At 36.4% G+C, this 26499-nt stretch overlaps 1 protein-coding gene across 3 annotated transcripts in view; it reads right to left on the reverse strand.

Annotated features, from left to right (window-relative positions):
• AXIN1 (axin 1) overlaps window positions 1-26499 on the reverse strand; it is a 178052-nt gene that overhangs the window by 150628 nt on the left and 925 nt on the right. Inside the window, exons 1-2 of one of the 3 annotated variants that reach the window (XM_069107820.1) lie at window positions 25622-26168; window positions 20983-21951 (exon numbers count right to left, since the gene is read on the reverse strand). In XM_069107820.1, the coding sequence (XP_068963921.1) occupies window positions 20983-21860 (878 nt within the window). In that variant the 5' untranslated portion in view covers window positions 21861-21951; window positions 25622-26168. Of the gene's footprint in view, window positions 1-20982; window positions 21952-25621; window positions 26169-26499 lie in introns of those variants that run through there. The other 2 variants (XM_069107831.1, XM_069107824.1) reach the window with 2 other exon arrangements.

A 26499-nucleotide genomic window follows, 5' to 3' on the forward strand; every position in this document is an offset into this window, starting at 1 on the left:
TACAGTTTGAAAGGCGAAGGAACTCATTAAGTACCTGGTAGCACACTTTCTTAATCTTTTTTTTTCTTTTTCTTTTTTTGCACTTTAAAAAACTAGTATTTGATTTTTTTTCTAATTACAAGTAAAGGCAGTTTTCAGCATTTACAAGACTATGAAGTGATTTCCTTCCAGAATATAATTAATTTTTTTTTTGCTTTTTTTTTTTGGAGGGCAATTAGGATTAAGTAACTTGCCCAAGGTTACACGGCTAGTTTTTGTGTGTGGGTGTTAAGTGTCTGAGGCTGGAACTGAACTCAGGTCCTCCTGACTTCGGGGTCGGCGCTTTACTCACTGGGCCACCTAGCTGCCCCTATAATTAATTTTTTAATAAGATTTTTGAGTTCCAAATCTTTCTCCCTCCCCCACCCCAAGACAGCAAGCAGTCTGATATAGGTTACCATGTTAAACATATTTCCATATTATTCATGTTATGAAAAAGAAACAGAACAAAAGGGGAAAAACAACAACAAAAAAAGTGAAAATAGTATGCTTTAGTTCTTTCTCTGAATGTGGATGGCACTTTCCAATATGAGTCTTGTTGGAATGGTCTTGGATCATCATATTACTGAGAAGAACTAGGTCTATCATAGTTAATCATCACACAATGTGGCTGTTACTGTGTACAATGTTCTCCTGAATCTGCTTACTTCACTCAGCATCAGTTCATCATCTTTCAAGGTTTTTCTGAAATCCACCTGCTCATCATTTCTTATAGCACAATAATATTCCATTACATTTATATACCACAGCTTGTTCAGTCATTCCACAATTGGTGGGCAGCTCCTTAATTTCCTTTCTTTGCCACCACAAAAAGAGCTGCTATAAATGTTTTTTACACATATAGGTCCTTTTCCATTTTTAATGAAAACTTTGGGATACAGACCTAGTAGTGGTATTGCTGGATCAAAGGGTATGCGGTTTGGTTGCCCTTTGGGCATATTCCAAATTGCTCTCCAGAATGGTTGGGGTCAATTCACAACTCCACCACTGAGGCTTTAGTGTCCCAATTTTCCCACATCTTCTCCAACATTTAGCATTTTCCTTTTCTGTCATATTAGTCAATCTGAGAGGTGTAAGTGATACCTCAGAGTTGTTTTAATTTGCATTTCTCTAGTCAATAGTGATTTAGAGCATTTCTTCATGTGACTATAAATAGCTTTAATTTCATCTGAAAACCACCTGTTCATATCCTTTGACCATTTATCAACTAGGGAATGACTTATATTCTCATAAATTTGACTCAGCTTTCTATATATTTGAGAAATGAAAGCTTTATCAGAGAACCTGCTATAAAGATTGTTTGCCAGCTTTCTGCTTTCCTTCTAATGTTGGCTGCACTGGTTTTGTTTGTGCTGTATAGTCTTAAACTGTTTAATGGGAAAAAAAAAAGATTTTGCAGTTGTTTTGCTATGAACATGATTCAACAATGCAACATCCTGTTGAGTGAAGAGCTGGTTGTTTGTATTGCCCAGAGTGTCAACCTTAAGGAGTCTTCAGGGAGCTCTGATCTGTTGTAACAAGAAGTTGATAGCTGACTGGACAGTGTGGAATCCAACTGACTAAGGAACTGGATGCACTTGCTTGAATTACCCAGAGAACCAATCTAATAAACTTTGAAGTTCCTTGGCATAATGGAACTGCTTGTCAAAAAAAATATAACATTTTCTCAGCCCCCTTTTAAGTCTAATGAGTGAAAAGAGCTGGTCACAGTTTCATCATTTTCAAAGAAGAAAAGGAAAAAACTGGTTCAACAAAAGAGTGATGAGGACAAATGGGGGAACAGCTAACAGCAGCAGCTTTGTGGGGGACAGATTTTTCCTAAAAGAAACAAAGGCATCAAGGTCTGCAATGTGGTTATGAGTGGTCCTGATTACATAGGTTCTCTTCACTAATATACCTCTCTGCTGGGTTTGTATATGTGTGTAAACTGTAATGTATTATTATTTCATTACCCTTATACTTAGTAACTGTGAAGTTATAATTACTATTTTTTTGCCTTATCTTTTAGTAAATGTTTTATGTTGAAGAGCTGATGATATCATTGTGATTGATTTTATAGAGAAGCACATCTATATGGGTTCGTGAGCTACAGTGACAAATACTTGAAATCTCTCTCTCTCATACACACATATACTCTCTCTCTCTCTACTGCCAGGACCTTAAGTGCTCGAGTTATGGTCAAGTGTTATAGTCCTTCTCTAGGAAGCCAAACCTGCTAGTGAGACCTACCAGTAAGAGGGTAAGGGCAGACAGTCCAGAGACAGCTGATGCAAGTCTTTAGTCAGGGGCTACAGTTATACCTGTACATGTTATCTATCTTGATTAAAATGAAAGCTCCTTAAAAGTAGCAACTGTTTCATTCTGTCTTTGTAGTCCCGGGGGCTAACATAATAGGTAATGAATAAATATTTGCTTACTGATTTACTGGGGGGAAAAATACGCCTTCTGTGAAGATATAGTATAGTTGAGGGGGACCTCTACGAAGAGGGGCTCCAAGATCTCAATGGCAATCACTCAAAAGTTGGCAAATTCTCACAGAAATTAATATACAAATTATACATAGACCCTGCCACTTATCACAGAAGGCTAGGGACAAAAGTCAATCAGAACACAATTATGAACCTCAGTCATGTTTTGTATAAGCCAGACTTGGGCAGGAGAGAAAAGAATGGTAAAGACTGCATTTCAAAAACTACAACTTATAGTCTAAGTTCCCATTTTTCATTTCTTCTAATATAAGTATGTGGATAAGAGTTCAGACAGTATGGGGTGGTGGAGGAATAATTTCATGGATAAACACTGAGGAAGGAACAAATAGCCCATCAGCAAGGACTAATAGAATGACAAATGGGGTAGGCTCCCAGAGACAGGAGGGGATTATTATTAAGGGAAAAAGAGTAAGAAAAAGCCTTGCAATCAACGAAAAGGACCATTTTATCCTGAGAACAGAACAAAAGAGAGGATCAGTGAGGATGTGGTAAGGTTCTGAGGAATAGAACAGAGATGAGAGATCATGGCATCAGAAACTTAGAACTGGAAGGTACCTTAGAAGTCATCTTCATTTTACAGATGAAACACTGAGTACCAGAACGGTTCAGGGACTTGTTCACTGTCACACAGGATTAGAACTTAACTGTCTGGCTCTCTTTCTACTATGCTGTGCTACCTTGACTGAAAGTCTAGATTTTCTTAATGAAGTATGAGAGAAGACCTTCTACTGAGAAAAAGTACAAGTCACAAAGCCATAGGTTTAGAGTTGGAAGGGAACTTAGAGGCTACCCAGTCCAACCTTCTCATTTTACAGAATACAAACTTGTCAAGACAGGCTGATTTGCCTGGGGTGACAGAGATACTTAGTGTCTGAGAAAAGAGCTGAACCCAGGTCTTCCTGACTTTAAGTCCAGCACTATACCATACTTTGTTTCTGGGAATCTGAGGAGGGAAGGTTTTAGGAAAGTTGTTGCAGAAAAATGATTCAGGATCAATCAGTGATGAATAAAGATTGCTATGTAACAGTAGAGGGACCAGATGAAGTTGGATAACATGAAATTTGAAACGTTCAGTTGCATGACTTCCTCCAATATATTCAGCAGTTTGGGTGAAGTAGAAATGGTAGAAGGTAGATGGTGAAGGTGCCCCCAGGGTTAAGGACTAGTAGGACATGAATGGTGGGAGGACAAGTATGCAAGAGATTCAAGGAAAGACGATGATGCCTTGAAAAACTAGTTAACCACTGGGTTAAGGTTAAGCTCAACACAATGTAATCTGACAGTCATCCTAAAAAGTGATAATCCTTATCTTGGAAATGATTCAGATCCAAACATTCAACAGTTCCAAACTGCTGAGGCAGCCTTTTCATCAGGTGTAGAAACATTATAGGTATTAAATAAATGCCAGTGTTTCAAGAAATTTTCTTTACAGTGTTAAATAAATCAACACTTTAAAAATTAAATAAAGATTTAAAATAATTACACATGAAGCATTTTTGCAATTCCATATTTCAATTTCAATATATGTCAAACATTGATATGTCAGCCAAAGGTTACTAAATCACCATCTAAGCTCTAAGTATTCCAGTAGAAGCCATGCTACACAGTCAAAAAGTATACAGTGCCCACCATAAAGGCTCTAATATACATACATCAAGTTCCATATTGCCAAATCAAATCATCGAATGACAAAAAGATTTCCAAGCCCCAAACAGAAACCCACCAACTTTATGCAATAATAAATAAAGCCATATTCAAAATACAAACTACATTTACAATTCTTTGAAAAAGAGCTGACTTGGGGCAGCTAGGTGGCACAGTGAATAGAGCACCAGCCCTGGTGTCAGGAGGACTTGAATTCAAATCCAGCCTCAGACACTTAACACTGACTAGCTGTGTGATCTTGGTCAAGTAACTTAACCCCAACTGCCCTGCCTTGCCCTCTCCAAAAAAAAAAAAATAAAAATAAAAATAAAGAAAAAGAGCTGATATACCACAAATCCTGCTCCTATATCTAGGGATCATTACTTTTTTTGTATCATGGACCACCTTTGGCAATCTGGTGAGGCCTATAGACCCTTTCTCAGAATAATGTTTCTAAATGCACAAAATGTATATGATTACAAAGAAAACTAATTATATTGAAATACAGTTACCAAAGTATACATATAAAAAAGGAAAAAAGTTCATGGGCCCCAGGTTAAGAACCCCTGCACTAGTTGGTTTATTCAGGTTGATAATGGAACACAGGATGAAAGCAGAGATTGGGCATAAAAGCCTGTACTGTCACTGGCTGAGTCCTAAATGAGTGATCAAAGCAACACAGTCCCTGGTATGGCTATAAAGTGCTTATATAAACAAGATTTTTACATTGCCAGAGATCATGTAGAAAATCTGAGAGACAAAATAGGAAAAAGGAAAGTAATTTAAAAGAACAGAGAAGGATGCAAGAAAGAGAACTAAGGCTAAAGGCAAAAGGATCAAACTGTCTTATTACACAAAGGGTTGATTATCAAACTTAGAATTTCCAGATCTGTGAAGTAGTTTGCTAACTTGCATATTTCAGAGATTTAAGTAAGAAAATCATTATTGAAAAACAACAGGGTCTCACAAAAGTAGAATATTAATTTATTTAAATTTACCTCTATGAAACAAAAAAATACTTCAGTATTAGCTGAGGAAGAAATGAAAATTATATTATTCAATGGAAAAGAAAAGAACAGTAACTTTATACTTAATTTTATTTTTGTATCTTTGAACAATTTTTATCTAAGGTTTTCAAGACTCTATTACCTGTCAATCATTATGACTGACTAAGCAAGCCTCCCTGATTCTTCTATTCAGTAAAGCTCTTTGAACAAAGAGCAGTAGGTGTTTTTTTCTTTGTACCTGTGTCTCTCTTTAAAATGATATATTTCCATTATTAAACTTTACCTCTATGTAGAGGATTCGCAGGCCCCCAAACCCATTTCCATACTTCCAACTGTCGCCATGAGGAAGCATGTAGATGTTCCTTCAATAGCAATCTGTCCAAACCCAAACCTATTACTCCCCCTGAACATTTCCCTTCTCTTAATTTCCCTATTCATGGAACCACTATTCTTTCAATCGTTAGGCTTCAAAATCTTATTTTTTAAAATTCTTTCATTTTTGCTTCTCCCTTCTCTCTCACTTTGTATATCTAATCAGCAACCAAGTCCAGTTAATTCTACCTCTGAAATCTCTTTCACATTAATTCTCTCCTTTTCTACTCCTACCACTCAAATAAATTCAGGATCATATTGCATTTTACTTCCTAATTGTTCCCCCTACTCCAAGACATCCTTCACACTGAAACACAGCTAAGGATTCTACCACACACAGTTTTGTTTATTTAACTTCAATCAAACCTTTCCACTATCTTCCAAGTAAAGTTAAAATGCCTTAGCCCATTCAAGGTCTTCCACAATCTGACTCTAACTATCTTTCCCAATCTTCCCAGCCTGATTTCAAATTAGTTTTCTTCGTGTACTCTTAACTACTACCCTAATAATCCTACCAACTATACTACTCACCCTTTTGTTTCTTTGCAGTATCTCCTTCCTTCCCTCATTCCTGGAATTCATAAGGCCAAGCCTCCAACCCAAATTCTGCCTGTTGAAATCGATAACACTGATCTTTCAAAATCCAACTGCAATGAAGTACCCTTTTGCAATTGGAAGTAATCTCTTTCCTCAATTCTTTCATAGTACTCTGTACTTCTTTTCCTCTTCTATGCACCTATCATATTCTGCTTTGTATTATAGCATGTGTTCATATTTTATCCCATTTGATAAATTTCTTGAAGCCAGGAATCATGTCTTATTCATCTTTATATGGACACCTAGAATATAATATTCCAATTAAGTGTGTTTATTTCCTCATCCAAATTCAAGTACTATGAAGAAGCTTGGACCACATGACCACAAGCCTATGCACCACCACAATATGATTCCTCATTTCTTTCCCTGCCACCCAACTGGGTTTGTTGTACTTTGCTTTACAGGATAAAGAAAGAATGGTATCTATAAAAAAGAAAGATTCTCATTTATGATTCCCAGAATCCTACTGAATCCAACCATGTGCTTATAGCACATATGCAAAGGACAACAATCAGGCAATAACTGCTATCAACAGTAACTTAAACTTTGTAAAATTCAACTGTCATTAGAAATAGTTTGAATACTACTCTATGGATAATGTAGAAGACAGCTTTCCATTAATATCCACTACCTACAGATAAGCTTAGAGTTATAAATCAATGTTCATGTTAAGAAATTCTTTCTTCCCTTCACAAGACATATAGTTAATACTGGCTTCATCTATAATATCCATATAGTAACTCAAAGAAATAGTAAGAGGTCTTCAGTAGTAATTATCTACAGAATCTTATGCCTACTAATTTTGAGGCAGTATGATATAAGACAGAATGCTAGGCTAGAAGTACCAAAAAAAAAAAGCATTCAAATCCTCCCTGAGATACTTATCAGCTATGTGACCTGGGGCAAGTTACTTAACTTCTATGTATATCAAACAACTTCCCAGAACTTAATCTACTGTATAGCACAGAGCTTGGCATAAAGGAGGTGTATAATAAATGCTTACTGACTGATTAGAGCATTTCCTGGAATTTAACTGAGGCACCAAACGCTTTTAACACTGAAGACTCAACAGTTTCATGCCCCTAGAAGACTTTGGCCTTGTCAAAAAGACACACAACTAAGGCGGCCAGGTGGCTCAACAAGTAAGAGCACCGGCCCCAGAGTCGGGATGATCTGGGATCGAATCCGAGCTCAGATACTTAGCACCACACCCAGAAATAACTGGCCGTGTAACCTTGAGCAAATTACTTAACCCCAATTGTTTAAAAAAAAAAAAAGACCCACAACTAGCTCCCATTACTAAGGTTCCCCTGTAAGCTCATAGCATTGTGTCCCACCCCCTTGCCATCTCTTCAAAGAGTTGGAGATCTCACCTGGCAGAAGGAACAATGCACTTTCAGGCTGTGTCTTTAATGGAATCGTCAGTAATAGACTAACAGTACCATTTTCCACATGTAAATCAAAAGAACCTACAAGGTCCTTGGTAAACTCCCAGGTAGTAAATGTTCCCACAGATGATTCCTACAGTGATACTTCTGCCCTTCTAGGCCTGAGTTTCCTGGTCAGCAAAATGAAAGAGAAGATAGCTTAGAGGGCCCTTAAGGTCCCTTCATTTCTAAATTTTCATATAAAGGAAACACGGATAGCCAATCAACAAGCATTTATTAAGTGCCTACGGTGTTCCAGGCACTATGATAATTGCTTGCTAGAGATAAAAAGAAAGGCAAAATCAGCCCGTTTTCCAGAAATTCACATTCCAATTGGGGAGACAAATGTGAAAATAACTACGCACATGCAGGATATACACAGAGCAGGCATAAAGTTATTTCAGAGGGGAGGCTACTAGTACCTAGGGAGACTGGGACACAGACTTACAAATTATACAAAGAAAACACAAGAGGACAATGAAATAATGTATATAGGAATACATATATTTTAAAATGTATGCTTATACTTGAGCATACTTTTGGGACCTTTGCTCATGTTGTGCCCTAAATCTGGAATTTGTTGCTTCCCCTTCTTTCCAAACTGAACCTTATTTTAATACTTTGATATAATCAGATCTGTGATCTCAATGACATAGATATTCCTAATAAAGATAAAGGTTAGAACCCATTCACACCTTCTTATACTAATTCTTTTTTTTTTTTTTTGCCTTTTTGGAGGGCAATTGGGGTTAAGTAACTTGCCCAAGGTTACACAGCTAGTTTTTGTGTGTTAAGTGTCTCAGGCTGGAACCGAACTCAGGTCCTCCAGACTCCCAGGCTGGCGCTTTACTCACTGCGCCACCTAGCTGCCCCTTCTTATACTAATTCTTGTCCATGTCTCCTCATCGATTCTGCAACAAAGTGACCACCCAACGAAAACATGGGCCTTGTAACATTACAGGTATGCTAGAAGTGGCATGTGAGCTGTTTAGGTTAGCCCTTTCTTTTGCTACAGTACTGGCTCACCTCCCTCTTAAACTAAAAGATCATTTTAATGACATCTTTTATACCACTTCTGGCATACAAGGCAGTGGTATATACAAACACCCTTCTTTCCTTTGTACTCTGGGTCACCCACTGTTTTGATGCTTTAGAGACCGTGGTATTACTACATAATTCACAGCACTACAGCATCAATAGAAGGATTGAGGCGCTTTTTTTTTTTAAGTTTTGTTCCAGAAATTCTGGTATTGTTTAAAGTGCTTGGTCATTTCCAAAATATAATCTAGTCCACTCTTTTCTTCCTATTAAATTCTGGGACCAGTTCATTATCCATCTGCAGTACCTGTGAAAGAGACAGAAAGAAAGAAGGAACCTCAATAGGCTATTTGTCCGATTGTGTATCACAGGCTTAGCAATAAGTATTCTTCAATCACATGATTTGGTGGGAATTTTTGGCTTAGATTGTTAAGCTGAACTCTTTTGAGTTATTACAAATCTTCTTTTAGGAGGCTCTGCAATGTTCCAGGGACTTGAATACTAAAAAAAAAAAGTAATCTACAAACAGGAGCACCTGAAGGTGCTCACCAACTAAAAGGAATCCTTCCAGTGGAACATGACAGTGGCAAACATATTTGATAGATCCTTATGTTCCTACTTTATGCCTCATTTGTTATTAATAATCAGCAAAGTGAACCAAAATTATTAAGTAATCTTATATAACCTCACAAAATATACAGGAGAAATTTACTGGGGGAAGGTCTTTTAAAATAGCATCTTGGGGCAGCTAAGTAGTGCAGTGAATAGAGCACCAGCCCTGGAGTCAGGAGGACCTGAGCTCAAATCCAGCCTCAGACACTGAACACTTTACTAGCCTCGTGGCCTTGGGCAAGTCACTTAACCCCAATTGCCCTCCAAAAAGCAAAAAAATAAAAAATAAAGTAGCATCTTACCAAATCAAATCTTTTATAATCAAATTTCTTATTGTGAACAAACAGCAGTGTCTAGCACGTAGCAGGCCCTTAATAAATGTTTACTGACTTTTACAGAACTTTACATAACAAAATTCATCTGAAAAGACAAAAGATCTAGAACATAAAGGGAAATGATGAAAAGAAGCAGAGATGAAGGAAAAATATCACTTCCAGACCTCAAACTATATTATAAAGCAGCAGTCATCAAAACCATCTGGCATTGGTTAAAAAATAGAGATAGATCAATGGAAACACTGGACAAGGGAGAATCAGAAACAAAAGAACTCATGGAAAGAACTATATGAACTTATGCACCATTAAATAATCAGAGCCAAGCTTAACCCTCTGTGTGTGTACACATATATATATTTTTATATATCACAAAAGCAATATGTAAATTGGACTCTATCTTCAAAATCAAACTGAATCCATCACTACAGTCCTTACCTGCAAGCTTTCATAAAGAAGAGATTGGGGTGAGGATGAGAGGGAAGCAGAAGAGGTTTCCATGTACATGATATGACCATAAAGCAATGAAGCTGGTTCCATAAACCACACATGAAAACCAGTATCATTACTTTACAGTCACACCTAGAATCCAAATAGAATGACCAGATCAGCTCTGCCCAAGTACAGTTTCAGAATTATCACAGCAAAGCTCTCAAAAGCCTAAGTCCCACAAGTACCTCTTAATGAGTAGATTGTTTTGTTTATGTTTGTAGAAAACTAGACGCACTGTCAAATTTTTTAAAGTGGGAAGGAGTATTTGATGTCTGATCATAACAATAGTTAACAATTGACATTTATAAAGCACTTTAAGGTTTATAAAACACTTTACATAATCTCATTTGCTCTATGTTGTCTATGAGGTAAGTTATTATCCCCATTTTACAAAAGAAGACACTGAGGCTTAGAGAGGCTATGTGACTTAAATCTGATCATATAACTGGTGTCAGAAGTAGATCCCAACTCCTATCTCTGAATCTAATACACAGACTCTTTCCAGAGTTTTAATGCCATTTTTTTCTTAAGATTCATGTGTGCTATTTGATCCTTCACTACCTACACCATTCATTTTCCTTGCTTTTCAACTTAAGACACAGTATGATCACATAACATTTCCACAGCACAGAAAAAAAGATTAACTTTCTTTTTAAAGATGAACAAACTGTTCTCTAAAAGATTTACTAAGAAAACCACAAGACTGTACAAGAGAAAAACATGTCCTATGTTTTAGCTACGAGTTCAGTATTTCAAATAACCTATAGTACAAGAATATTAATTTATATAGTTGAGGCATACACTAGTTATCATTGCCCCAACCAATGCTGATATTAAAAAAAATTATAACAAAGCTCATCTTTACATTAGAAAACCCATTATAATTCTGGCCAAATATCAGAGATATAAATTAGATTATCAGTAACAAGTCAAGGTAAAACTTTGACTTCAGTCATATTAACTCTATTGAGTCAACTTGTTAGGTCATTTAGAACTTTTTTTTCTATGGAACTGTTCTCTAACATTGTTCTCATGCATCATGCTGTTGTGAAACCAACATTAGGTGGGATATACCTCTTTTTTTTTTTTTGAGGGGGAAAGGCAAGGCAATTGGGGTTAAGTGACTTGCCCAAGGTTACACATCTAGTAAGTGTGTCAACTGTCTGAGACCAGATTTGAACTCAGGTGCTCCTGCTTCCAGGGCTGGTGCTCTATTCATTGCATCACCTAGCTGCCCAGGGATTTACCTTCAAAATATATTCCTGAAAAGTTATGTGTAAACTTGATTTTTATAAACAAAATCATTTTTAATGTACTAGTACAGCTCACTGTTTACAAGAATACTAATGAATTTTTGTAACATTTAGTTTATAAATAGGATCACTACTATAATTTTGTTTTATAAGGCCCCTTTCGAGATCCAACTCCTCCATTATACCTCTCATTAATATGCAGAGCAGCAGTTTCTTACTCCGAATTCATATAACACAGGTTTATATTATGGAATCACTTTTTTTGTTTGTTTTGGATCTTTTTTAAAGAAAACAATTTCACAATCCAATTAGTTTTACTTAGGATACTGCTTTTTTTTTCCCATTCCCTTGGTGCATGCAGACATAAGACTGACTCTATCTGTGGTCACTATATCAATAATGACTTCTATGGAAATCCTGGAAAATTAAATACAAATGTGCTTCCAAACTCTACGTGGGTCACTTGGTGAAGAAATGCAGCTGAAAAGCTTGAAGAATGTTTTAAAACCCTTTGAAAACTGTTTAAAATCTGTAAATGTTCTGTTTGCTTTAACGCAAAGAACAAGCCTGACCCCCCAAAAAAGAGATATTTTAAAATACTGTCCTCTCACTCCTTTGGGGGAGAGAGTAGCAGATTACACAGGTACGGAACACTACATATATTATCAGATGTTTTTTGGATATATTGGCCTATTCTGATTTTTCTCTTTAAAAAAATTTCTGGGGAAAGAGATAGAGAATTTTAGGTAATGTAAAAACAAAAGGTATCATTTTTTAAAAAAGCAAACTATAAGTAATAGAGATTACAGAGTTCTTATATAATCATGAGTTCTTATATAATCTTTCTTATATAATCCTCTTCTGTTCCACTTTGTACATGGAAATGTTCTCTTTTGGCATCTATAAAGTTTAGAATTTTTTAAAAATTAAAGAAAAAAAAACATTCACTCATCTGAACTTCCTAACAACCCCACAGGGCAAAGATAAAGTATTATCATTAGATACAAACCACACTTTCCCCAAAAAATCTGGCTTGTATAAAAATCTGATCAAAGCATAAAGATACCTTTAATAATACAACAACCAAAGTGACAAAGATGACAAGAGCAAAGTCTTTTGCATAGTGAATATATTTTAATATATTTTGTATGTTTTTAATCTATATATTTTAATTTTTTTTTCAAATAAATGTCATTTTAGGGGGTCATTCAATATTCAACCTACCATATCATTTTCATGAGGAAGGAAACTAGAAACCTTGCCTTAAATGACTCACCAAAAGTCACAAGGTTATGCAGTGGTAACAGTGGTAGAGTAGAGACAAAAATGCTGGTTACTGGACTTTTTCTAGTCTGTATTCCAACACACCACTTGTGTAAACTCATTTTTCTCTTACACACTTAAACTTTATTTGTTGTATTCTGGTAAGTTTTATCTCTTCTAATACCCTTCCAGAGATGGTATCTTATTTACATTCCTATTTCTTTCAATGCCTAAAGGTACTTTTCACTCTGGTGGGGAGAATAGGGAGGGAAAGGTTCAGGAATTAGGAATGGTGATTTCATCAGCACAGGGAATGGTCTGAAAATTCTCCCCTCCACTGATACAAATCAATAACTTGCCCATAACTTTAGAGAGTTGCCTAGGGCACTGAGAAGCTAAATGATGAGTCCATAGTTGAACAGTCAGCATCTACCAGAGGTGAAACTAGATCTAAAGCTTTCCAGATGGCTTATCTTGAAGGCACTTAATTAGAAGTTTGTTGAATAAAGTCAGTCAACAAAGCATTATCAAGCTCCTACATACAGCCAGGCGTTGTGCTAAAGTAGAAGTAACAAATAGTGAAAGAGACAATCTTGTTCAAAGCAAATTGAAAAGTTCTATATCTAAAGATATGTGTTAAATGGCTAGGAGTGGTTACTAAACAGTAATTGTACTAGTTATACAATTTAAACAAAGATATAACAGAAGCTCCAGACTTTGTCAAAAGGCAAAACCCTAAGGGAGAAGAGACAATACGGAAGAATGATGGAGAGATCCTTAAGAAATAGGGAAAATTAGGCTGAAGTACTGCCTGGACACATACTAGTTGTGTACCCTGGACAAATTACTTAACTTCTCATTGCCAAGGTAACTCTCTTAAGAATAAAAGACACAACAGTAGCTGATTTGCATTAGTAAGGAGGCTAGCTCACCAACATTAATGAAAACCTGTGTTAGACCTAAATAAAAACTTAAGGCAGGAGGTGGCAAGGAATAGTGTTTCATATAATAGACTACATTTCTGTATTGCTTAACTTTTCTCAAGTTTGAAAAAGTGATATTATATACTTGTGAAAATCCTACATATGGGCCAACGTTATTACTGTTCTTGGATTGGTGTGTTAGCCTTAATTCCTCAAAGAGACTATAAGCCCCTCAATGGCAGAGATCAGATGCACTACTTTTGAATTCCCCACAAAATAAGGCACAACGCAAGACATGAAGTATTTAATAAATGTGTGTTGATTATTAGGTTCAATAAAGATGAGGGCGGAAACAGTTTGCTTCAGAATGACGTCCACAAGATCACAAGCATCAGAATGCTTATTTACAAAAAAAGCAGAAGAATCACTTAGTGTGCAATGGAAAAAACTATGCATGAAGCTTCTCTTATGACAGAAGGGGCACACTGCATAAGTCAGTTGGATCTTCCGTCCCACTCAGCTGATACCACAAAGCCTATAAAAAAAAATTTAGGGCAGCTAGGTATCACAGTGAATAGAGCACCAGCCCTGGAGTCAGGAGGACCTGAGTTCAAATCCATCCTCAGACACTTAACATTCACTAGCCGTGTGACCTTGGGCAAGTCACTTAATCTCAACTCCCCTGCCTTCCCCCTCCAAAAAAAAAAAACTATACCCGTTTGCATGGCACATTGGAAAGAGTACTGAACTGGGTCAAGACACTCAATTTTGAATCCAGACTCTGTTTTATACTTATTAATCTTGTGCAAATCATCTTACTTCTTTAGGTGAGGCAGCTGGTGTCTCCACAGCACACAGAGTGCTGGGCCAGGAGTCAGGAAGATCTGAGTTCAAATCCAGCATCAAACACTAGTTAGCTATGTGACTGTGGTCAAGTCATTAACCCAGTCTGCCCTGGTTTCCTCAACTGTAAAATGGGGATAACAGTACCTATTTTGCAGGGTTGTTGTGAGGATCAAATAAGGCAATCAATAAACTTTTACTAAGCATCTACTATGTGCCACACACTATATAAATGATTATTCTCTTCCCTTTCTTTCCCCTTCCTTAATTCAGTTTCTCTATCTCTAAAATGGCAGGGAAGGTTGAACTGGACTCATTTCCTAACAAGTGCTAATGTGCAAACAGTGTCTGCCAAGACTCCTCTTTAACTCAGCCTCTGTTGGGTTAAAGCAGTTGCATCACAGAGGCAACTTATTATATGAAAAGATGGGGTAAGTCATATAGCTAGGATGACAAACAATAGCTGTGTCTGACTAGTTGCCACAGGACCACAAAAAAGTTGACTGAGGCTGAAACCTCAGTAAGAAAAAAGTCATTTTTATATAAAGATAGAAGAAACAGGGTGCCCACAATCATCAGATCTCTACACTCATACTGTGATGGGCAATGACATCCTAATATGAATATGATAGGCTCATATTTATTAATCATGCATGTTTCTTCAAAGTAGAGTACACATACATTGTTTTCACTGAGTTAGTAATTTTTAAGTCACATGGATTTTTTTTTTAACCTAGAATCTCATTTACAACTGAGATTATTTTTTCCCAAGTTTAGCGAATAGCTTTCACTGAGAGATAACAAGTTGGGTGACTTGAAATCTTACCATATGTCAGAAGAGCTCCCAAAAAATATAAAAATTGGTTAAGCAGAAAAGTATTTTTCTCCCATTCACCTAATGCAAGAGTAATGGAAAAGATTTGTCTTAGACTTCTCCAAACAAATATTCATTTCTGGGTTGAGATCAAATATGAAAAATTTCCACCCAAAGGGAAAACATCTGAGAAAGTTATGAAGAAGTGAGAAAAGAAGTGTAGAATGGAAATAGGTTTTCAACTTTCACAGTAATCACTACTATAAACACTCTGGGCCAGGAAACACTACCTCATAATCAGTATTATCCAAGAACTTCTAGATGAGAACATACTTCATAGGATAGACCTGAGGCAAGTTCAAATGTAAGTTAATGAGCAAGACGTCTGAAAACAAAGATTTAATTATCTTCTCCAGAATCCCACAGCTCTAAACACTAAAAACTTTGCCAATAATCAGCTTCTTAGCTAACCTATTCAGTTAGTCCTCAGAATGATATAGTGCAATGAGCACAGGGACCCGAGTTACAATTCTGCTACTTACTAGCTGGGCAAAACTGGGGGCAAAACTTGGGCAAGATAACAATCTCTCTGGGCCTCAGTTTCTTCAAGAGGGGTTTAGGCTTGGAGAATATTAGAGTTCTTTAGAGTTTTATATGAATGAATAAGAAAAAACATGAAATTATTCACTGTAATGCTTAAAAAACTAAAAACAAAATTTACCCAATAATCAGGAACTGGACGAACAGTAGTATAGCAATGTAATGAAATATAAATCGCCATAAGTAATGACAAATAAGCAGAACATTAAGAAGACCTGTATGAAGTTATGCAATGTGAAGAAACCATACCAACAAAACTCAAGTCAAATCCAAAAATAAAAAAATGGGTAACATTTTATCAAGGTTAAAGTACACGCTCTTCCTTTATGCTATTCTCTCAACTACAAAACTGGAAAGTGATAGGTACCATCAATAACAATCACACTATTAAGTAGTTTATACTTAGTTTATACTTATTTGACTAAATACTTTTGAGGTTGTAAAGGTTTGAGTATTTCTTGGGACACGTTTGTAACAAAACAAAACATCAATAAAAACAAGCAAATAAATAAATCATAAAATTAAATGTGTCATCTCTGTAATAAAAAGAATGAAGCTTTGGAAAATTATTGCATCAGATTACTGCTTACGCTGCCAGATACTCACTAGACCAATTGGTTTTACTTAACTCTTTTTCTTTGTTTCAAGGAAGGAAGGGCTTTGAGAGGAAGAGAAGTATAGCTAGGAATGACGTAAAAATAAAAGGCATCAAAAAAATACGTTTTTAAAAAAGAGAATCTAGGGTTACCTCCACACCAAGATAAAGTAATGGGGCAAAACTTTATTGGAGGCCATTTACCTACACTATTAAACTGTAATGACAGCAACAAAAAGGAGACTTAACCCTCTTCTACAACCTGTATGATAAGACTTGGATGGATGTTCTGTCTTGCCTTGAAGTTCTTAAGTGATGGGAAATATGTTTTACCATGTTCTACTCATGCTATAGGCACAAAGGATAAGCTCTATTTTCCAACAATAGCTAAATTAGTCAAATAATAAGTAATAATGTACTAAATACTGTGCTAGGATTTACAGGGCAGTACTAAAATATAAGACGTTATTCCTATCCTCAAAGATATAAAAACCTAGTTGAAGAGGTAAGACCAACACGCCTGACCCAAACCATGGCCAACAATAAATATAATACTAAGATACACAATACAAACTATAAGTTTTATAGTTTAAAACTGATAGAAATGAATGAAGGAATGCTTCAAGAAGGTGGGCCTTCAAAGATGGGAAGACTTTATTTCTCTTTACAAAAAAAGAATGAAAACATATAGCCCATTAAAAAGTCATTTGATATGTCACTATCATTAAAGAACTGGCTGAGTCTTTTGCAGTTTATTCTCTTTAATATTTCTTTCCAAAGGAAAAAAAAAATCTTTCTTTTTAGCAACAGTGAACTATTGCTTTTAGTTTTCCTATTAATCCTTAATTCAATATCTATTATTTTCTTCTTTAATCTTTTTAAATTTTCTTCTGATAACCTACTTTAAAAAATCTTTAAAAAAAGCTAGCCACTCAATTTTTCTAGAAGTAAATAATGTTTATTTTGAAAGCCTACCTACATAAAAACTACACAGTCATGAAACAATAAAGTAATATTTTTAACTAATCTGAACACACCTTTTAACCATCATCTCACGCAAATAAAATGCTTGACTCTCCAATACATGTCCACTTGAAATGCTAGGCATGATGCCAGAAACTCAGTAACTTCTAATAAACGGATTTCATCTTCAAGACTACATAATAATGGGCAATATTTTAATAAGTTCATATGCTGTAAAATCCTTAGCACATTGAAGCAAACTATCTTAGAACTGAAAAGAATCTTAATAATCACACAATACAATTCAAGTCTCTTTTTTTAGATGAACAAATTAAGGCACAGAGAAGCTCAATTAACCACGATTATCATAGTGAGAAGGCTCAAAGGGGTAAAACAAACACAAAACTACAGTATATTTGAATTGTAAGCCTAAGGACAATGGTTAGACAGAGCTTTGCAGGGAAAACTCTTATCTTATCTATATACCTCCCAGTGCTTAGAAAGAATTTAAATACTGGAAGGAAGAAAGGAATACACACAGCCAAAAAAAGGGAAATTGGTGGCATTTTGTCCAACACTGTTATACCTAGCAATGAGGTGTCATCTCTTTTAAAAGGAATACTTCAATGGGTCTGTGATCTTCTATGGGTGGATATTTCCTCCACCAATGCAGCTTACAACCTCTTGATGCTTTCTCATCCTGTGCAGTTTTTATGACTTTTAGTGAATATTCCATAGAGATGTACCCAAAGAAGCCTTCTTCTGGTTCTTTTATTATTTTAGGAAAACCAGCATCACCTAGGTTTGTCCATTTGTTATCGTTCATTGTTATATAAGGGTGTTGTACCTCCTTACAGTCAACATGTGTCTGTCTGTCTACCTATCCACTATCCTCAGGGTCACCTGCAATTTTGATTTTGTTGAGAAAATGATATTCCATAATTCTCCAACAGTTAGCATCACCAAGAGAATATACAACATTAAAAAGATAAGCTTCTGAGACAGCAACTTGGGATCATAAAATCTGTAAAACCCAGAATTTCAAAATGCCCAAGCTATATCTTTAAATATCCAAATATATAAGATTACTCAGAAATCTTCCATTTTCAACCCACCTCAGTTTCCCAAATCATCATCATCATCACCACCATTATTGTTATCAGTAAGGAATTCAGACTAATCATTACTAATTTAAAATCTGTGAATCAATATACAAGATTTCCCTCCTTTGGGTCAAATAAAGAAATGCCTCATGTACACCAATACATTCATAGAAGCACTTTTAGTGGTGGCAAAACCTGAAAACAAAACAGGTTCCCATCAACTGGGAAATGTCTGGAAAAAAATGCAGTATATGAATATAATAGAATATTGTGCCATAAGAAACAACAAATATGAGCAATTCAGAATAAAATTAAAATATCTGTTGATCTGATACAGGGCAAAGAAAGCAGAGACAAGAGAATAATAATGATGACTATAGCAATACAAATGAAAACTATAAAAAGAATGAACTAGGACTAAATTCAATGGCCAATCTTGGTTCCAAGGAACAAATAAAGAAAGGATCTATCCTCCTTTTGATTATATGGGTGTGAAATATGGCATATACTCTCTCAGATAGTTGCTGTTTTGGGTGGTTTTACTCAATCATTTTTCTTTGTTACAAGTACACGATACTCTGTGGAGGGGTGATGGGGGGGAGAGTAAAACTGGAAAGAAATTAAGGAAAAAAAGGCATCAATAAAACTTTTTTTAACTGACTAAATGATTAATATATTTGTGGTATCACATATAATGTTAAAGGTACATTTCTTAATATAAAACTGAACACTGTAGCTTAAATTTTCTTTGAAACTTTTTTTTTTTTGCAGGACATCTGCTCAAAGACTTCATTAAATGTATTCAATGAATACTCCTTAAATAAATTTAACATTTTAGATTCTTTGAAACCACAAAGATACAAATTTATTATCAAATTATGACCAAAGAAGGAATAAATAAGTTCAGAAACTAATTTTTGAGTTATATTACTTAGTTTATTACTAGACTAACCTAAGGGTAGAGATTGTGTCTTAACACATCTCCCTGTGAGCTTCAAGCCATTCTTTTCCTAGGCTTAACATAGAAGGCATACACAATGTAAGTACTGAAATGCTTTCTGAATTTTAATTACTTTGTGAGGAGGGGATCAGGCTTAAGTAACTTGCCCAGGTCCCATAGCTAGTAAGTATCTAAGGCAGGCCTTGAACTCAGGTCCTCCTGACTCCAGGGCAAGCACTCTACCCACTGTTAATTACTTTTGAAACATTATTAGACTCTCTATAATAAAGAATCTAAACTTTAGTTCAGTTTTGCCACTCCTTTCTCAAGGTGGTGACCTTGGTTGGACAAGTCACATTCTGTCCCTAGGTTCTAATTTCTTTAAAAGTAAAACAGGGTTTCTGGACTTGATTTATTTCTCAAATTCATTCTTTGTTTCTAAGGAGAAAAATAATTATTGCTAACTTGACAACAAAACTACCTATCACAGTTAGGTTATACCTAACTTGGACAGAGAAGCAAAATCAATTCATGACTAAGAAATTAAAGATGTACCAAATATGATGGATCATGGATCACAAAACATATTAAAACAACTAAAAGCCAGTGAATGACCAAATGCTTCTCCTGAACTGAATGCTGCATGTTTAATTCCATTTTATCTGAAAGTTTTCTGATCAATTCTGAAAATTTTCAAGCTTTTCAAATTAGCAAAAATTTTAAAGCATGGCAAATTCAACCAGGAGGTCAATTTTCCTAGGCATTCTGGACCTAAAAGAGTTGCTGCACCTTGCTAAATAAATAGGCTTTTGCTGTAAGAGAAACAAAATTATACTTCAAATTAAACACTTAGATATAGTTAATCCTATGTATATTAACAAATAGTCAATTTCCCTCTCACACTATACTTCAAAAACTGATGGAGATTTTTTATTAACTCCACAGGAAAGTCAAAAGACTTGGGAATTTGTTTTTCATACTTGATTAAGCCAGCAGGGTATCATATGAATTCCCAGCTTTCAAAGTTTCATAAACAACAGTCTTTCCTCATAATCTATAGGAAAATAAGAAGAATTATAATGGTTTTTTTACTTAATGTATTATATTTATGTATCATCAACTCAACACACAGAAACCTCAGAACTATTCTTTTCCTAAGAAAGGGAATCTTAATGTATCAAAAAATAAAGTAAGTAAATCCAGATTCCAGAATCAACACCAGAATTAACAACATAGAATTATCTTAAGTGTATATACACACTGGAATATTCATTCCCACTTGCCCTAAGTGAGAAAGGCTATTTTTACCATATAAACTTACCATCTTCTACACAAATGAGTACAGATTTACTGTCAGTGTCAATAATGACTTATCAACATGAAAATTCTTTGTCATCACTAAGTCATACTTTTTAAATCAACTCTTAATTACAAATAAGATATTTAACATTTCGACAGGATTTGAGGAAGAGGTGAAAACAACATTCAGTATCAGGATAAAAAAATAAAAGTACTAAAATTCAGATTGAGGTGAAATTCACCAACAGTTCCCAATCAACTGAAAGAGGTTTTCCCCAACTTGTTCCCTAGATTTCAGAAATCAGCACAAAACATGAAAATCACATTTGTAACTTACCTGAATTCTCTGCTTTCATTGTATCTCCTATTTGATGAGGCCCGCTGGGGTGCTGTTTCCATTAGTAACTTCTGCGTTAGCCTGCTAGATGGAGCTGAATCTCTGCCATTATCCTCTTCAGTGTCTTGGTCACATTTCCATTCTTCATCCTCATTCAAAGTAGGCAAATATCCAGGTATACCCTTCCCTGTCCCTGACCCAGGGCTCTGATCACTAAAGATTTTAGGGCTTTCCAAACCCGTCCTCGTGTATTCCAAATAAATATCTGATTTAAGGAACAAGGGGTAGGTGTTATCCTCCATCATGGATTGGACCTCAGTTTGGGCCTGGTCAAACATGGCAGGATCAATATGTTGCTTCATGATGCAATCTTTTATGAAGCTCTTTGTAGCTGGTTTAGTCTGACGAGATACAATCCCATTATTATCAAGAATATATTTTCTGTAAATAGCTTTTGCCAACTTAAGCCTCTTTTCTTCATTGGAGTCACAGGGCTCCAATTTCCTAAAGCCACTACAGGCAAACCAGAAGTCTAGCAAATCTGCAGAGTCTTCTTGCTTCAAGAAAGTCCTAAAGAGATTTATTCCATCTTGATCATCCAGCAAAGAATGCAGTGATTCAGCCCATTTCAAATATGGGGGTGTAGGTGAAGCACTTCCTTCAGGCTCATACCCCAAATCCAGATCTGATCGCCTCGGGGTGGCCGTGGAAGTTTCACTTTTAATCCCATCGCCTTTCCCAAAATAAAAGCTGTGGCTGACTGGCCTGGGATCTGTGGAAACCAGTTCACCTTCCTCACCAGGAACTGGGGGCCTGGGAGCATCTTCAGTGAAGCTCCCCCCAAGGTCCAAGGGGAAACCCTGTTCTTGGACATTCATTTTGGGGCTCTGTGTTCGTCAAGGGATAATGATTGCAGCACCCTAATCTCAGTACACCAGTACTTATAGTTCCAAAGTGAATCAATCTGTCCTGTTGAAACCATTAAGAGGACAAGGATTAGGAAAAGTAGTCCTGTAGAAATACAGCTATTTTAGGTTTTTTCACAAGACAAGACTACAGTACCCTGCCCTCCCACCACATGGATTGAAAATAAAGTATTTCTCAGGTTTTCAGCAAAATATTTTTTAGTTTGCCCAAATTTGCTCTGCTATTTGGAACAATAAACATACAATGCTTTCTTTAGCTCAAGATAGGTAGCTTAATTATAAAATTATTCTTGTAATTAAATTACACACACACACACACACACACACACACACACACACACACATACACACCATGAAATGTGGTTTAAGGTAGAGTCATGCCTGATAGTCTTAAGACTTCTCACCAGAAAAGTATATTGTCAGCAACTGAAGGCCCTAAGCAATTTGAAGAATTTCAACAAGGTAAAAAAATCCTTGAAGTGAAATTAAGACTTGGCTATTAGCTAAGGAAGTATCTCTCATGACCCAATTCTGGATTTTGATAACCAAATTATCATACACTAGATTTATAACAAAGTGTTACTAAATATTTGATTATATTTTATAGACCAAGATGCTAAAAAAACTCCCTCTCAGGCAATCTCCTAGATGTAGCTATTTGCAGGTGGCTAACATTCTTTTAAGATCTAAATAATTCCCTGATCCACACATGAGACATCCAGTTAAGCCCAAGTCCACCAGTGCCACCTACTCTGGTGCTAAGCCAAATACTGGGTTGATGACTTGTAAAATTCCCATGTGGTTTGACCACATATTTTAGACATTTAAAGTGGGTCAAGTGCTGAAAGAGAGATCACTGCTTTACAAAGCAGATCTCAAGCAGCTTTGCAAATTAACCATGGCCAGAACCTTTAAAAATCAGGGTTGGACTAAAGAAAATTAGGTAGCAAGTACAAAATTATAACACTTTACAGTTTATAAACCATTTTCCTCACAACAACCCTGTGAGGTAGGAAGTACAAGTATTATTAATCCCCATTTGACAAATGAAAAAACTCAAGAGAATGAAAAAATTTATCTGAAGTCAAAAAGTTAGAAAGAGCCAAGATGACAAACCAAGCCCAATGCTCCTTCCACAATACTACATTGTCTCTTCTTCTTCTTCTTTCATCCATTTGTATGGCTCTCCATGGGAATCTATATTTATGAGGGTATCATTTTGTTTGCCTGAGGTAGAGAACAGGGCGCTTACAGATGGCTAGGAGTGAGTACCACTGATAAATGTGAGTTAGGTCACAATTATATGACCCAAATGGCATTTCTGTTGCTAATGATTTCTAAAAAATGATTGGCTGTGCTATAATCTCCATCTCAGCAGGGACAGCCAATTTCTTAAGGTCAGATCTCTCTATGTTTTGGTATCCAGCTGCTCAGAGACCACTTCAATTGGAAATTAATTTTTTCAACAAGCTCACATTTACTGAGCACCTGTGTGCAAAAGATTTCACTGGGCCATCAATACGTAATGTACTATTGTCCACAATGCCACCTTGTGAAAGCAGGCTAAGGCAATTAGCCACCCCTGAATTAGAATATACTAGACATGCTGCAATCCTCAAGAAATGCCAGAACAAAATTAATTTTGAAAGTGTAATTGCTAAATTACTCCCAAAAAAAAAGTGATGACTGTATGCTGCCCCACAATACCTTTTTCAACATATTACTGCTGATAGCTAATTCAAAATAGCATTTTATGGTTATGTGTTTTGTATCTATTATCTTATTTGATCCTCACAACAACCCTGTGAGGTAGGTAGTGACAGGATTTTCTCCACCTTACAAATAGGGAAAACTGAGAACCAAAAAAAGTGAAGTGACTTGCCTAACATGACAGGTAGCAAAAGAGGTTAAAAGCCAAGCTTCCCAACTCCTATTCCAGTATTTTTTTCTACTATGCTATATTGTTTTCTAAAGCTTGTATTGCAATTTAAATCTGTGCATATCTTGCTTTGTATTTGTTTTCTACTCGTGCCCCACAGCACAGTGAATTTAAAAGGTCAATACATTTTATTAATTTACAGTATAGCAGTGCCTTGCACAATGCTGACATTCAACAAATATTTGTCAATAATTTGTTTTAAATTTCTAAAATGCTTAACTTTGGATATGCCTTTGTATTAAAGATCTCATGCTTTCTTGAACTATATTATGGAAATGGTAACAAAATTATCATCAAATGTTTCATTACAAAACTGAAGCTGTTAAAACATCAATATACTAATCAAATGTGTTTATTAAATACCCCAAAACAAGTATGGGACAATGGAACAAACACTAGACTAGAAATCAGAAGACCCAGGATGGATATGTGGTTTTGCCACTAATGAACTGTGTGACCCTGGGCAAAGCACTTAATCACTGGGGGCTTCAATTTCCTCATCTGTCAAAAGAGAGAGTTGGACTAGATCACCTTCCCTTCTTTTTCTGCTCTAACATGCTATGATCATGTTAAAATTATCTTTCTCCACACAAATGAAATATTTCAGATTCTTTCCACTTACAAAGGTTGTCAATTAACACAAGCCAGGAGACCAGTGCTATCTCTCCAAGTACCAAAAGGGAAATACCTCCCACCAAATTATGTAGACTGGTAAAACATATTCTATTCTTTGATTCTCAGGTCTCCAACACAGAAGCAAACCAATACAAAGTCCATTCAGTCACTCACTCAATAAATAAATAAATAAAATGCAGTTAAATTAATTCATGCTAGAATAAAGTAACCACAGATATGCAACCTGGCCCAGAGCCTGTAACCTCCAACAACAGAGTTCTTCCTTGAAAGGAATGTGCTTTTAAAAGTCTGATATGCCTTTACAATTTAAGGATTGCATAAGCTCCCTTCCTGAGTACCATGTGTCTGGACTCTTTAAAAAGTGATGTGATCACTAACTTGATTCTCCCCCCCCAGAAAAAGCCCAAGAACATATTTCAAACTAGACCAAGAGATGACAATTCAAAAGCTACTGAAAATCAAACAGGAACGTGGTTTTTTAAGTGACATCCTAACCTTTTCCCCCAGCTGAATTTCTTAGAATTGAAACTGAGCTATTCTTACATATTGTTTCAGGTCAGGCACAGTTTCCCACCCAACCAGACTATATGTGAACTCCCATGGAAGGGCCTGTGGATCCAAGTAAACTAGAGACACTTCCTGCAGGGAGAAGCATAGAACCTTATTGTGCAGCCAAAAAAAAAAAAAAAGCTAATCTCCACAATAAAAACCCTTTGTAAAAATATTTTAGAGTTAGGCTGAATGAAACCACCAAAGCATTGGTGTATTTACTCTTTTGTCTTCAGAAGTTAAAGTTTTACCGACTCCCTCTAACACTGGTTTTCAGGCTGCCTATTCCTAAGGCTTTCTTGGGGGGCATCGGGTTAACTTCTAAAGAAAAAAAAAACCCACCCCTAGGTGAGGTTTAGTCTTTGGCCACAAAGATAGGTTTGTTACCTATCATCTTGGAAGGTTATAGAAGCAAGAGGCAACCCCTGAATTCTGAGGTCAAACCACATCTAGTACTACATTCTGTACAGAAAAATAACAATATTTCTGTTCCAATTTGGGGGTATTTCTATGCCATAGTCTCTTAATCTCCCTCCTTTAGGTCTAATTCTGGGATTCCAACAATAGATTCAACAAATCTCCAACTCACTTCAAATTAAGTATCCTCTTCTCACTTGTCTTCTTCAATCCTCTTCCTCACCAGTCCACCTATGGGACTGATTCCAAATGGACACCCACCCTACTCTAGCCTCAGGTTTCCTTATTTGGACTATCTCTTCTTCACATTGCTCTACATTTAAATGCAGATACATTCAACCATTTCTCCCCCTTCATAACTCAAGCTTTTCCTCACTCTGGAAAAAAATATTTGTGGGTGGGGGGTGTCAGAGGACAAGGTTGGGTGGCATGTGAATTCTGCTCAAATAGCCCTCCACTTATAAATTCCTCTATCCATTTTACACACACAAAACTAGCTATACTTCATGGACTGTTTTGGCCTCTGCCACATTCTCTTAAGGCCCCCAATAGTCTCTCCCTTTCATTCAGCCTTCTTCTTACACCCACCTACACTTCCATAAGAGCCTGACCTTATAAACTCATAAGCAAGTCTACCCTATACTCCTCTGCCTAAACATCCCCATGCCTCCTGACACTCCTCCCAAATATTATTCTCTATTCTCACTCCTCAAACATCCCCAGGTCTCCTACTCTTTTCTCAGGCATCTCCAGGTGCCCTGTTTGGACTCCTCCCTCTCCTCCTCTCAGGCACCCCCATGTCCCCTCCTCCCTCTCCTCCTCTCAGGCACCCCCATGTCCCCCCTTTCCTCTCTTCCTTTCAAGCACCCCCTGGTCCCCTCCTTCCTCTCCAGCACCCCCATGCCCTCCTTTCTTCTCTTCCTCTCAGGTCCCCCCAGGTCCCCCTTCCCTTGTCACCTCAGGCCCTCCCAAGCCCCCATTCCCTAAGGCACCCTAAGATGTCCCTTCCCTTTTCTTCCTCTCAGGCACCCGAAGTACCCCCCTCCCCTC

Source organism: Petaurus breviceps, unplaced genomic scaffold (assembly GCF_028583685.1).
Source record: "Petaurus breviceps papuanus isolate PSGF00001 unplaced genomic scaffold, PetGlider_PUasm1.0 138, whole genome shotgun sequence".
NCBI lineage: Eukaryota > Metazoa > Chordata > Mammalia > Diprotodontia > Petauridae > Petaurus > Petaurus breviceps.